General features: G+C 49.2%; 1 protein-coding gene across 1 annotated transcript in view; it reads right to left on the bottom strand.

Moving 5' to 3' along the window:
- Positions 1–7,404, bottom strand: part of ACVR2B (activin A receptor type 2B) — a 99,215-nt gene extending 91,811 nt beyond the window's left edge. The window contains exon 1 of the mRNA XM_074157178.1: positions 7,312–7,404. Within this exon, the coding sequence (XP_074013279.1) occupies positions 7,312–7,363 (52 nt within the window). The 5' untranslated portion in view covers positions 7,364–7,404. The remainder of the gene's footprint in view (positions 1–7,311) is intronic.
- Positions 7,405–13,681: the final 6,277 nt, after the last annotated feature.

The following is a 13,681-nucleotide window of genomic DNA, read 5'->3' as shown; positions in this document are numbered from 1 at the left end:
CATAGTGAAAACTTTCTTCCTAATATCTAATCTAAATCTATCCTCTTCCAGATTGAAGCCATTACCCCTCATCCTATGACCACATGCCCTTGTAAAAAGTCCCTTTCCAGCTTTCCTGTAGGCCCCCTTCAGATACTGGAAGCTGCTATAAGGTCTCCCTAGAGCCTTCTCTTCTCCAGGCTGAACAACCCCCAACTCTCTCAGCCTGTCCTCACAGCAGAGGTGCTCCAGCCCTCTGAGCATCTTTGTGGCCCTCCTCTGGACCCGCTCCAACAGGTCCATGTCCTTCTTACCTTGGGGGCTCCAGAGCTGGACACAGTACTGCAGATGGGGTCTCACCAGAGTGGAGTAGAGGGGGATACCTCATAAATTTTTGTTACGTCCCATAAATTATGCACTATAGGAATAGGATGCAAACAACCATGGATACAAGTTTTACTTCTAACCGCTCCTGTGCGAACATTTTAACATGCTCGTGTCTGTTCCTTAACACTCCCCTGCTTCCAAAACCCATCACTGAGCCAAAAAATGGGGTTTCCCCTCCCAAAAATGGGCGGCCTCCTTCCCAGTGCCTGCAAGGCTGTCCTGCCGGCACTCAGCCCCGCATCCTCCGAGCATCCTCCTGCCCCCAGAGCTCCCCGAAGACCCGAAACCGAACCTGCCACGAAATGCCACACCGAGCTGGAAACTGCAGAATTATTAATGAGAAATGAGTAATTGGCATCTTCCTCCAGCCAAGCACAAACAGGCTCCCTCCTTCCGCTGTGTTTCTTTTCTATTTAAATTTACGAACCTGTATGCATGAGCCAGCCCCTGCTTGCAGGCAGCCCAACCCAAAAGGGAAGGATCTTCTCTACAGGCAAAAACACACCAACAACCTCCAACAAAGTCACCAAAAGAGAAGGAAAAAAAAAAAAAAAAAAAAAAAGCCACAGAAGGTGACCAGAGCACACTACCAGGTTAAAACATGATTTTACCCGATACAGAAAGACTTCCTCACGCAGCTTATTTTTTTAGTATAGGTACAAGATATTTGGTGTGACCTTAGGTGAGCTGCTTCACGATGCAGGAGGGAGCACTTGCAGACAGTAGAATTTTCCCGTGCTTGGCCCGCTCCTCTCATCGTTTTTGGGGCAGGGACCTTCTCTCTACACAAACAGCACTTTGCAGAAGAGGAGCCATATTTTTCCAAGGCACCTAGACATCAGTAACATATTTTTTTCTTAAGTAGCACGATGGACCGATGCCACATGCAATAACAGAATCAGAGCAACAAGACTTGAATACTGGCAAAATAAGAGGCACTTGTGTGCTGGAGGGAAGCATATTATTATTGTACGGCATACACTGACAATTGCTGCTCTTAACTTTTGGGTTGAATTGAAGCTATACCGTAGTAAAGGAGGAAGATGACAGAGAGAAAAGAACATGGAATTGGTGAAAAAGACCAATGGTTATATTCAAATTTAAGCATAAAATGTGCTGGGTCTGCAGAACACAGGCAGCATTTCATCTTTAATTTACTTCTCTGCCCCTTTGACTTCAGCGGCTCCAAGAAAACTTACAAGGAAGATTTAAGGAGGGGTAGAATCATGTATATTTTTTTAATATACCTTAAAGGAACAAAGGACTAAAGAGATACAAAATTATTTCAGAATGAAGTAATAATGAAGAGAAGGGATTAGACATTAGTTGATCCTCAATGGTTAATGGAGGGGAAAGGCAGGGGAGAGGAGAGCTTATACTAGTGAATGCTGCGGCCACAAACACCTCTCTTAAACACATCCAATTTCACTGATGTGAAAATCTCCACATGAAGGAACAGGCGAAAAAGAGCTTAAGTGGGAACAGGGCGCAGAATGCCAAGTGCTACACTGAATAATTCAGATCCAGGCAGCGCTATTGGCCAGGCAAGAAAATCACACCCCCCTGCTAATTTTAAAATCAAAGGCCAAGGAGGGATAAAAGGGAAAGACAACACCTCTTTAAAGCAGAGATTACGCTCGGCAGTTCCCATTTCCCAGCTTCCCACAATGTTTTGTTCTGGCCAGAGCGCGAGAGCTGGGGCACTGCCGTAGTGCCAGGGCATGGCACCACGCTGACCGCCACCCACCAAGGAACCTGGAAAACCCTGACACCTTTCTGACCCCGCTCCTTCAGCCCAACAGCAAGAGAAACCCATCTATGAAGCAGGTACTGACCAACCCTGACTTCCTAAGAGTTGCCTTCGCAAGACTTTTCTCAGCACCTAAGCAGTTCTTCAGTCATCAAAGCTGCCCATGAGAGCAAGACCCCACCAAGGCTTTCACTTGGGTTCTTCAACCCAAGGTTCTCTCCATTGCTTCCACCCACTCCAAATTGCAGCAACGCTTCTCCAGCACCAGTTGATGGGGTCAGATATGTGGATTTCCAATCGAGGGATGGGCCATCAGGAGAAGCCGTGTCCCCAGTGCTGAGTGCATTGCTCCCTGGAGAAGGGGCAACCAGCAAGTGACCTTGCCTTGGCCACGCACAGCCAGAAGCCGGGGGGTTATCCGTCGCTTCTGCAACATTTAGGCTATAGCTACTAGGTTAAGCTCAAAATAACTGTCCTGGGAGTGTTTGGTGGAAAGGTGTTATATTTTACAGGGCCTGAAAGATGCAGTGCTACTAAAATCCCATTTAATTCTGGCTCTTCTAGCGCAGCTCCACCTGGTCAACTACTATTAACGTTAAATTTTAGGAATACTTCTAGAAGTAGGCCCTGAAACATGACAGCCAAGACACCTTCCACTACAAGGCCCAAGACCAGAGTAAGTTTGACTTCTCCTTATTTTGTTTTAAAGGTACCCTGGCTTTCTAGGAACAGGCACCATATGGAGAGAGCACACAAGTACACATTTACTGGGTGACCAGCCTCCAACCATCTCTTCCATCTACCCCCTTCGCTCCCGAGAAATGAAGATAAACATCCCTTCGTTCCTTTTACGCCTGCAGAGGAACCCACCCCGTGGCCAAACTCGACGCAAATCACAGCAGTGAGATTCCTGGGCTGGTCCTAATGGCTCCAAAAGCTGCTCCTCTTCCATCTGAACCTGCTTCCCAGAGCTGGGAAGCCAGGAAACCCCTCCAGGTTGATCTGCAAAGCAAGGAGTGCATGCGTGGTGGGGAAGGGGAGAAAATGGTGGGAGGGAGAGAAGAGAACAAAAACAACCCAAAAAAAAAAAAAAAGGAAGGAAAAAAGTGGGGCCGGCCTGTTTCTTTCTTCTCTACCATCTATTCAGTGGCAGCAGGGGAGGTCTACAACTGTTGCGTCACATAAAGCACAAAAAAAAAACCTGACAAGCGTGTTTTAACTGATGGAGACCAGAGTGGACAGGAGGCTGGTGACAGCTCGAATGCGGGGACTAAGAGACCTCCGCTTTAATTGGCTGTTTCGTACTATCTCATCAAGCGAGCAGGAGCCTCACAGCCCGGACGGGCTGCTCAAAGCCACAAGAAATGGCAGAAATTTCAGCGTGTAAATACTTTAGGTAACTACCCAGGCTCGGGTGAGCCTCTCACTCCCGTCCAGGGATGCTGAATTTGCAACCCTGCCTGATCCACCAAACCCTACACCAAAGGGGAGGTGCAGAAGATGCTCTGAATTGGGGGGTGGAGAGGGGAGGGCAGCATGGGGGAGGAACTAAATCACAGGCTGAGCAGGACCTGGCGAGGTGTTTATAAATAATGCCACGAAAAAGAATACACTGCGCCCTCGCCTCTCTAACATAGCATTTTCTTCTCCACGGAGCTGTGACAATAGTTATCTCGGTGGTATAATTATCTAGATTTGATGACAGATTAAAAAAATATATATATCCCAAACACCTGTTCAAGAGTTTTGTGTTTTTAAAGGCCATTGCCATTAACCTTGGGCCATGCACTTCATTGTGTTTAATTAGCAAGCTAATGAAGCCAGTTTTATTCCCTTTCTCAAGCACAAGAGGATAAATACAAGACAGTGAAAGAGGAGACCAGATCCATTTGCAGCACAGTTCATTGCTGCATGGCATTACTTAAACTTGCACCCAAATAAAACTAATGTAATGGCTCGGGAAAACACGAGAGCAAAGCATTCTGCAAGACAAATCCTTTTACACCTTCTGTATTTTCTAAAGCTCATAGATTAAAACATGATTTCTGAACATTTGGGCTGCAGAAAATTTGCAAACAAAGGGCTAAAAATGAACATAATGTTTTCCTCAATGAATCTTCAGTATTCCAAAAATTAAGCATAACAGATTTTTTATTTTTTTATTATTTTTTTTTTTTTAAAAAGAATAGCAGCCCGTGCTCGCTTTGTTACAGCCAGCCAAGGTAGCGATGAGAAGCATCAACAATGGAGGTCAAGCGATTTTCGAAAAGCCCACCACTTTCGCACAGTCCTAACATGTACACACACAAAAGACATACTTCAGGCAAAGCCCAGTGCTGTGAATCCCAGCAACACATTCAACCCTGAATACCCAAAGTTGCTTTTCCCTATTATTTTTTTTGTAACTGAACAGCTTTAGGAAAAACTGGACAATGAGGATCACGTTGATAAATACTCATAAATAACACAAGAAAGGCAGAAAAGGCTTTAACAGAGAAGGAGGGATTGACAGAATTCCGAATGCACTGATTTAATGATCTGAGAGGACCTTTCCAAATAAACAGAATTATATTCATTTTCTGGGGTTTCTTTATCGCATTTTCAGGAGGGAGAAGAAGTCAGCGTAGGTATGCCCTCTCAGATTATCCTTTTCATATCACGATACATTTAAGAAGCTTTCAGGGTTCATTTTTTTTAAAGCAACTGCTTCTCCCCCCCCCCCCCCCCCCCCAACTTAAGATTTCTACCACTATATGCACACAGCCATAGGAGCAGGTTAAGAAAAAACAAACAAAAACCCAACCCCATACCCAAAACAAAAACAAAACAAACCAAACAAACAAACAACAAAAAAAAAAAACAACAAACCCCAACCCGGAAGCCATCTCTTTTATTGAATCACCCGAGATAAAAGGATTCCAAGATATATGGAAAGAAAATACATTGACCATAAATCTCCTTTATGCACATAATAGAATTTTCCAGCCAAGAGAGCTGTTGTGATGATAGCAACGCCGAGCCCCACGAATACTGATGGCACACACACACACACACACACACACGCCCCCCCCTCTCTTCTTCCAAAATACCTGCTCTCCCTCAGCACTGCTATGTAAATACACCCCGCACAACCCCCTTCCGAACACATGGAAACAAAGCTGCGTACAAGTGTCCCAGCGACGAGATAAAAAAGCCCAAGCTGGCTTTCCTCCCCATCAAATGAATATTTTTTTTTTTATTATTTTTTTTTTTTTTTATTGCCCGCTCCCTTTTTATTGCCTTCCCCCCTCCCTCCTCACGCTTTCGGTGTGACTTCAGGAAAAAAAAAAAAAAATAAAATAAATACAATAATTAAGCGATGGCACTGTTTATAATGCCAAAGGCAGGCGGTGGCAGTGCATATTTAATGGGCACTCGGAACAAAGGAAGCCCGGCTGCAGGAGCGCCCCGGGGCCGGCTCCGCCGCCCGCTCCCCCCCGTGCCCCGGCCCCGCCGGGCCGCCCCTTCCCGGGAGGGGGGGGGGGGGGGGGGGGGGGGGGGGGGTGTAGGTGGGGGGGGACACGCGGGGAACCCCCCCCTCACCCACGCTCCCACCCGCTTTGCAATACAATGATGGCAAAACCGGGAACTTCCCCGCTGCCCATCGAGGAGCGGGGAAAGGGCACGGCTGCAGCATCGCTGCCCGCCCCCCCCCCCATCCTGCCCCCCCCCCCCCCCCGCCCACAAACAGCCCCCTCCCTCGGCACTCCCGCGCTCCCCCCCAGGCTGGGGAATGGGGGTGAGGGAACAAGTTACTGCCCGATGGCGGGGCGGGGGGCGGCAGGCTCAGCCCCTTCTTGGGGTGGGGGGGAATCGTGGTAACCAAGCAAGGGGGGGGGCAAAATTGCTGCCGCCCCGGTTTCTCCTGGAGAACATGCAGCAATAATAAAAGGGAATGGGGAAAAATAATGCTACTACTAATTAAAAAAAATAAATAAATAAATAAAACGAGGAGGGAAAGCGGGGAGCGTGGGGATTTCAAGCGTGCCCGCGTTTTCAGTGCTGGGGGAGGGCACAGGGGGGCTGACCCCTCCCGCCCTCCGATGGCTACAGGATGGTGGCACCCCCTGACCGTTCGTCCCCCACCCCGCTCCGCGGAGCGCTGCACGGCTGCCCCCTCCTGCCCCCCCCCTCGGGGTGTCGGTTAACTTCCACCCCGCGCCCCTCGGCACAACGCGCACCCCGCAGCTTGCGAGTTCGGGGGCCAGCCCAGTTCCATAAAATAAATGGCATGAGCAACACACAAAATAAACACCACCACCACCACCAACAACAACAACAACCCCCCGCCATAAAAACCTCCTCCCGGGAGATGCTCCCCCAGGCACATAAACCCCCTTCCTGCGCCCCGCACACCCCTTTTTTTCCCCCAACTTTCTCCCTGCAGCGCCAGCCAGCCCCGAACCGCTCGTTTCGTGTTAAGAGGCAAAACCCCGCCGGGACCGCGGCGTCCCGGGGGGGGCTAAAGGGGTGGGGGGGATCGGGATGGTGGGGTCCCCCCTAAGGGCGGAGGAGGGGGGGGTGGGTCCCCTACACACACACACACACACACACACCCACACCCCCTCGGGCCACACAAGCGCAGCCCGGCAGGAGCGGGTCGCACACATGGCCGCTACCTGAGCGGCTCCGCACCACTTCGGAGCGACCCCCAGGTCCCCTCCCAACTTCTCCCCACCACCACCACCACCATCCCCGCAACCTCCCCGGCTTCCCCCCCTACCACACCACACCACACACACACACACACACACACTCCGGAGGCACCCGCCCCAGAAGTAAATGCCCATTTTTGTAAAGTTTCCTCGATATCGCGCCGTGTTTACATTGCCATTAATTCCCACAGGCTGCCTGAAGGGAACAAAAAGCAGCACGGGAAGGCTCGTCCTGCGAACAGGGAGAAAACGGGAGGGGGGGGGGGGGGATAAGGGGGTGAAAAGCGGGAAAAAATTAAAAATAATAAAAATAATAATAATAAAGAAAATGAAGCAGATGGCAGCGGTGGGGTTACCCCCCCCCCCCCCAGTTTGCAGGCTCCCCGGTTGCTCTGCTGTTTTGGAGGGTGGCTGCAAGTAATTGCACGGCCCATTCAATTCTGCGTTTGGAGAAGCGACCGTAAGCCCGAGCGGGAGGTAAACAGGCAGAAATGCACTTACCTGCACAGAAAGTTCCACAAAGCAAGGCGAAAGTCAGCCACGAAGCAATCATATTCCTTTACTTCTTTTTTTTTTTTTTTTTTTTTTTCCTCGCGTGCCCTTCTATCCCCAAGGGAAACAAAAATAAAAATAAAAAGCTCGAGAGAGAGTGAAAGAAGGGGGGAGAAGCGAGGCTCTGCCCTCTCTCTCTCTTAAAAAGAAAAAAGACAACAAAAATCCTGGAAAAAAAAAAAAATAATAGAAAGGAAAAAAGGAAGAAAATCGGATTTAATTCCTTCGCAGTTGCAAAATGTATCCAGTGGAGAGGAACAGCCCCGGACGGTTCGACCTGCTCCTGCCTGGCCCCGGCGTTTGCTCCGAGCTTTCCAAGAGTTTCTTTCCCTGGGCTTTTGTGCTGGGAGCGCGGCGTGCACCACACACCGACTCCCCCTCCTCCTCCTCCTCCTCCTCCTTCTCCTCCCCCTCCTCCCAACCCAGCCCCTCCGGCTCCCCCAGCAGCAGGGGCGAGCGCACACGCCCGCCTGCGCGCAGCCCCCCCCCCCCCCCCCGCCACCCCCCTCCTTTTCCCCTCCCCTCCCCGCGCAATACACGCGCAGCCGTGCGCAAGGCGTGCAACATACACACGCGCACTCACACACACTCACGCTCCCCCTGCAAGGCACAGGCGTTCCCGGCAACAGCGAAACTTTGCAAGGTTACCCACCCCGCATCCAGGGCGGCTGCGGAGCGGCAGGCAAGAGCCCGCGGAGGAGGCGCGGAACGGGCGCGGAGCGGCGGCGGGGGGCTGGCGGCATCGCGGGCTGCGCGGGGCGCGGAGCGAGGGGGCGGTGGGAGCGGAGGCTGGGTCGGGAGTTGCCATGTACAGGGGAGGGGAGGGGGAAAAGAAAAAAAAAAACACTAAAAAAGGCGGAAAAAAAAAAGTAGGGGGGGGAGGGGAGGTTTCGGGGGGGGTAATTTATTTTTTTTTTTTAATAATTAAAAAAAAAAAAAAACCTGAACCGAGTCCAAAATGGCTTCTAAAAAAAGGGAGAAGCCGAAGCGGAGCCAGCGGGGGAAACCCGGATGTTTGATACAAAGAGGCTGGCGGGGGGCGGAGCGGCGCGGGGGCTCCGCGGGCGCTGAGTGGGGAGCGGCGCTGCCCGTCACGGCCGCGCCCCGCACCGAACTGCCTGGGGGGGCGAGGAGGAGGATGAGGATGAGGATGAGGATGAGGATGAGGATGGGGATGGGGATGAGAATGGAGGGGAGCCGGGGGAAGCCACCGCGGCCTTTCGGGGAAAGGGGGTGGCCGCCGGGAAGCCCCCTCCCGCTGCCTGTCCCTGGGGAGAGGGCAGCTCGCCTCCTCCCCCCCCGCCCCCCGGGGCAGGAATGACCTGGGTCCCTGCAGAAAGAAGAAAACCGTTCCTCCTCTTCCAGGCTGGTGGAATGTGTTTTCCCTGCTGGTGTCCCGCCTGCCCCGGAGCCCCCTGCGCCCAAAAGTGTCCCTTGTCCCCAAGATCTTGCAGGGATAGTGTCCGGGGCTGAAGGGGCACTTCAGCAGCATCAATTTTCAGGCCATTTCAGGGTTAATAAGGTTTTCTCTATTGCCAGGGTTACAGGAATTGAACTCTCTCCGCAATTTATTTTAATTATAACTAAATAATACGGCATTAGGGAGCAGCAAAGGAATCTTAAGGGGAAGGAAGAAGAAGGGAAGATGCTGAAGTTGGGTCATTCCCAAGACTTTGGCTCTGCCAGGTCCACGGATTCATCGGGATAATGGGCCGTGGCACGGACGCTGCGTGCCGGCAGAGCTCCTGTGCACGGTCCTGAATCCTCTAATTTGTCCGATGGGGAGTAAAGCTGCAAATGTTTCTAAAACCACTTGCTTTTTACTCTGGAGGGAGATAAGAGTAAATATGAATCACTCTTTTCAAAGCTGGAGAAGCGTTTCGTTCCAAGAAGAAATATGTATATTTTTTTAACAGTAAGAAGCTCACAGGAAACTTGAGGAGGCTTTTATGAGGGCTTGTAACCTCTTTGAAGCTGGAGACGTTTTTATATATATATAACACTTGCACAATAAGGTCTTAACTGTGAATGGGATTCCTAGGTGGAGTTGCAATAAATTGATTAATAGCATCATTCATGGTATCATACCTCATTCATATGTTTGCTATAAGTAAAGAGGCAGGAACATGGTGGTTGCGACTTTAAAAATAATACTCTTGGGGCAAAGTGACAGCTAATATGTGCACCAACAGGCAATGCAATTGGTGAAGCTCTAAAAAATGCTCAAGAAAATAATTTTTGGAGAAAAAAGCAGCAAAAAGCAGCCTGTGAAGAGCTAGCGCTGGGCAGGTCTGTGGCGCAGAGAAAGCAAGGTGGGTCATGTCACCCAGCTAGTCAAACCACGAACAGAACACAAGGAGACATGTCTGTCAAAGGGATGGATCAGGGATGATCCCTATTTATTCAGAAACAAGCACTCACAAACCCGGGTTGGGTTTTTAATCTGGAGAATTTTATCCTTTAATCATCGAGGACTGATTTTGCCACTTGATGCTTGTGGAGCAAATCACTGAGAATCATAGAACGGGTTTGGGTTGGAAGGGACCTTAAAGATCATTGAGTTCCAACCCCCCTGCCATGGGCAGGGCCACCTCCCACTAGACCAGGTTGCTCAAAGCCCCATCCAGCCTGGCCTTGAAGGCCACTCAGGGTGTAAAAGGGACAGCAAGACAGTGGTCAAAGGAGAAGTAAATGTCCTGGCCTCGGGCTGCATTTGGACCCTCAAGAGTCCAAGTAATGGGTCAATATTTCCTGTAAGGCTGCTTATTTCATTCCAAGGCTAATAATGGATAAAGCTAATATTTCTGCTCATTTCATCCAAGGAGTAAGTTCTTAAAAAGCTACTGAGTGACCGAAGTGTGGAAGAACCGTGTGGGGTGATAAAATATGACCCAGTGTCTCAATCCACCCGCATCCCCTTGATTAGCTAAAATGAGGTATTTAGTTCATACCAAGAAAATAGTAGCCCTCAGGAGCAGGCAGCGCGGGCTTGGGCTGCGTCCCTGCTTAGGCTGAAACGCTCCCTGGCTCCTATTTTTAATCGCTGCGCTATGAAAAGCCCCGTTTCACGGTACCTGAATTTGTGCTTTACGGGCAGAGACCTGGGAGCGCGTCCATCAGGCAGCTGTCACGGCTTTTGAGGAAACGGGCCCGGGGCGCTGGGGATGTTGTCCTAAAGCCACCCAACGAGAGGGGTGTAGGGTGGCCTTTTGCGCTTGGACACCGTGCTGCCGTGTGGCACCGGCGATGCCTACAGAGAGCCGGCCCCCCAGGGGCGATTTTTGCCCAGGGATAAAACGATACCCTAAATATTCCTTTATTAAATCGCCATCCGTCTTGCTTACATTGTTTCACGGGGAGATGTTTACCCCTCCTGGAAAGCTAAAATGTTTTCTCTGCTTGCAACATAAAAGCCCGGGAGTGAGTATTGTCACTGGAGATAATGTTACAGCCGCAGCAAGATGACACTGAAAAACTTCGTCAGCCGCCAAGAATTTTGGAAATAGCGATGAACGAAGGTAGCAAGTGTTACGAGCAGGCGGTGCTTGCAAGAAGTGCCCTTACAAGCGGGGTTTTCAAGAGCTTTTTTTTTTTTTTTTTTTTTCTGTTTCCAGTTATCATTAGAGCTGCACAGCTCAGACCATTTTTAAATAATTATACTCAGCAGTTAAAAAAAACCCTCCCGCGCTAAAATAAATTTTAGCTGAGATGGTTTTATGCTTTGCAGCCTCATATGACACTCAATCTTTCCCGTGTGACTGTTGTAACAAGTCAAATTCATGTATTTTGATACCCCGCACGTGATAAAGATACTTGGATCGCTTAAGCCTGTACAAAACTGCAGTGCTCGCGTGTCATTTATCTTAAAATCCTATTGTAGCTCTCGTGAAATGTAATTTCTTCAGTGAATGGAAATTTATGCCGACAGAGGTGTTATAAACCATGGAAAATACTGGGGGAAGGGGACCCAATGTTTCCTTTATCTCTTCAAGTATTCACTAACGGGGATTTATTTTTCAGCGCGGCGTTGGTTCGTTGCAGGTTACAGAGCTCTGGGGCAGTTAAAGGGACCCGTTTCCAGTCGTCTTCGGCAAAACTTGCATCACTTGCAACAGGTGAGAAATGTGTGTGTGCTGCGGCCCCGAGACGGCAAACCGGTTCACAGGCTGCAGTTCCCACGTCGGTTCCTAAAGCTGCCCGTAGGAAACCGCTCATCCTACAGAAACCCCCGGCATCCCAGCCTCTAACCTTCCCTTTTCGAAATGCCTGGGTAAGAAAAAAACAATTTATATTCATAACCTTGAGTAAATAAATCGTCACTTTAACTACGCGTTTTATTGTAATTAAGTGCTTCCCAGTAATAAGCAACCCACACTATGAAGCGGTTTCTTAATATAACGGTAAGCGGAGTTCTCGGCTGTGAGCAGAATTAGGAAGCTTTTAAAAGCACAGACCAATTAATACAGCATGGCGGTGTTGCACGGGTCTTAACATGTGGAGAACACAGTGGTTTTGCTAAAGAGCTTTATCCTTATTTTCAAGAAATCCCCTTGCTGTGTGGTGGTGTCTCACCTGCAGGATTTCCCAGTAGGATTTATACCCAGTATTAGCCTGACTCTGCTCCCAGTGGCTTTCCCTAACTCTAAAGGGAACTGAGCCAAGGCAGATTTAAACCTTCCCCAGCTTTCTAAGGACTCGCTGCTGTCACCTCTCCATAATGCAGCTACAATTAACTTTGCTGGAATTTCTATATTTGAAGCAGCTTTAAATTAGAGCCTGAACTTCCAGACGTGGATGCAGATGGTCTTTGCTACTGTCTGTATGAGCCCTTGGGTTTTTGCACTAAAAAAGCCCACCCACATTGACAAATTTGCCCTTTGCGGTCTGGCTTCAGTGCGGCCGGTAAAAATAGTGAGTGAGACAGAATGGACCCTAAACTGTACGAAGGTATTTTTTGGTAGCTTTTCTTAGCTCCAGACTGAAGAGCAAAGCATCAGTTGTTGACAGATAAGGGGGAATATACCAAGCAAAGGGATCTGTTACTGAGATGCCCGTAAACCAGTAGTTTTGCCATCCTCCAGAATTTGGACTTTTCCCTTGTTTTTCGGTTGTATTTTGATTAAAGTGTAAATACCAGCAACTGGCACGTGTCACCCAGTGTCAGAGCCATGTGCCAAAGCTTTGTTCAGGTTGGGTCTTTAGCGTTGCTTTACTCGTCCGTGAATTTTCTTAGGACTTCTGGGGCATAGCTCATTATTTTTACCTCTGCAACCAGCACAGTTGTCGTATAATTATTTCCCTTTAAATCCGGGAGAACTTGTCAGGCCTATTGGGTGGGAAACTTAATTGCAAGAAGGCTCCAGAGGATGGTCCGTGCTGGATGGCAGCTGTACCGTTAGCGTGTTACCTCCTCCCCCCGCCTCCCCCCCTCAAAAAAAAAGGGAGAATCCAGGCTCTAATCCATACCCCCAAGTCATGCCAGCTCGCCGAGAACCAAAGCACACCGACGCTCGAGCTGGAGACTTCTGTGCTCAGACAAGGAGGATTATGGCCATCATATGACTAATTCTGCAATGACGGTATATACTGAATTAGTAAAGGACTGCATTTTCTATCTTTTTTTAACCCAGGACATAGCGTCAAAGGTCTGCCTAATGCTTGAGGTTCCTTTCAGGTGTTTTCTTCATTGAGATTCACTGTACTTAAGGTTCCTGTGGCTGCCGGCTTTGTCTTATGCCCTTGAGCGCTTCTATGCTTTTTAGTGATGAGAAACCAGCATTTAAATTCCCCTGAAACACCGAGCTCTGCTGCTCTCTCTGCTCACAGAGGGATTTCCCTGAATCTCCGGTACAAAAGCTCCGGTTGTTGCAAAAGCCAGTGACCATGAGTCGGGAAAAGCAGGGTAAGTGGGCTGTGGTGCCGAACTGTAGACGTTCATTTTAATGTCCTGCTTTCAAGCTCTCCACCTCAGTGTCCCTGTAAAACACAAATACAGTCATTTCACTATTGGTGGTGCTTAGCTCCTAAAAAAAAAAATAAATAAGTGTCTCTCTAACTTCCAAGAGTGCATGTTGCAGCGAGTTGAAGTCAATGCATCTTAAATTTGGTGGAAGGAAGGTGTTTCTACCAGCTGATGGTACTTTAACCATTCAGACAGATTACCAGCTGCCACAGCAGCAAAATCCCGTCTGCTTGAAATGTTTAAGACTGCCTGGATGCCTGTCAGGAAAATGTGCTCCCAAATTGGTGGTTGCAACACTGGAATTGCTTCTTGGTGACAATCCTGTAACTGTGACAGCTTCCAGTAATGGGAATCTAT

Source organism: Numenius arquata, chromosome 12, assembly GCF_964106895.1.
Source record: "Numenius arquata chromosome 12, bNumArq3.hap1.1, whole genome shotgun sequence".
Lineage (NCBI taxonomy): Eukaryota > Metazoa > Chordata > Aves > Charadriiformes > Scolopacidae > Numenius > Numenius arquata.
The sequence above is the reverse complement of the archived record's forward strand: the minus strand, read 5'-3'. Positions and strand labels throughout refer to the sequence as shown.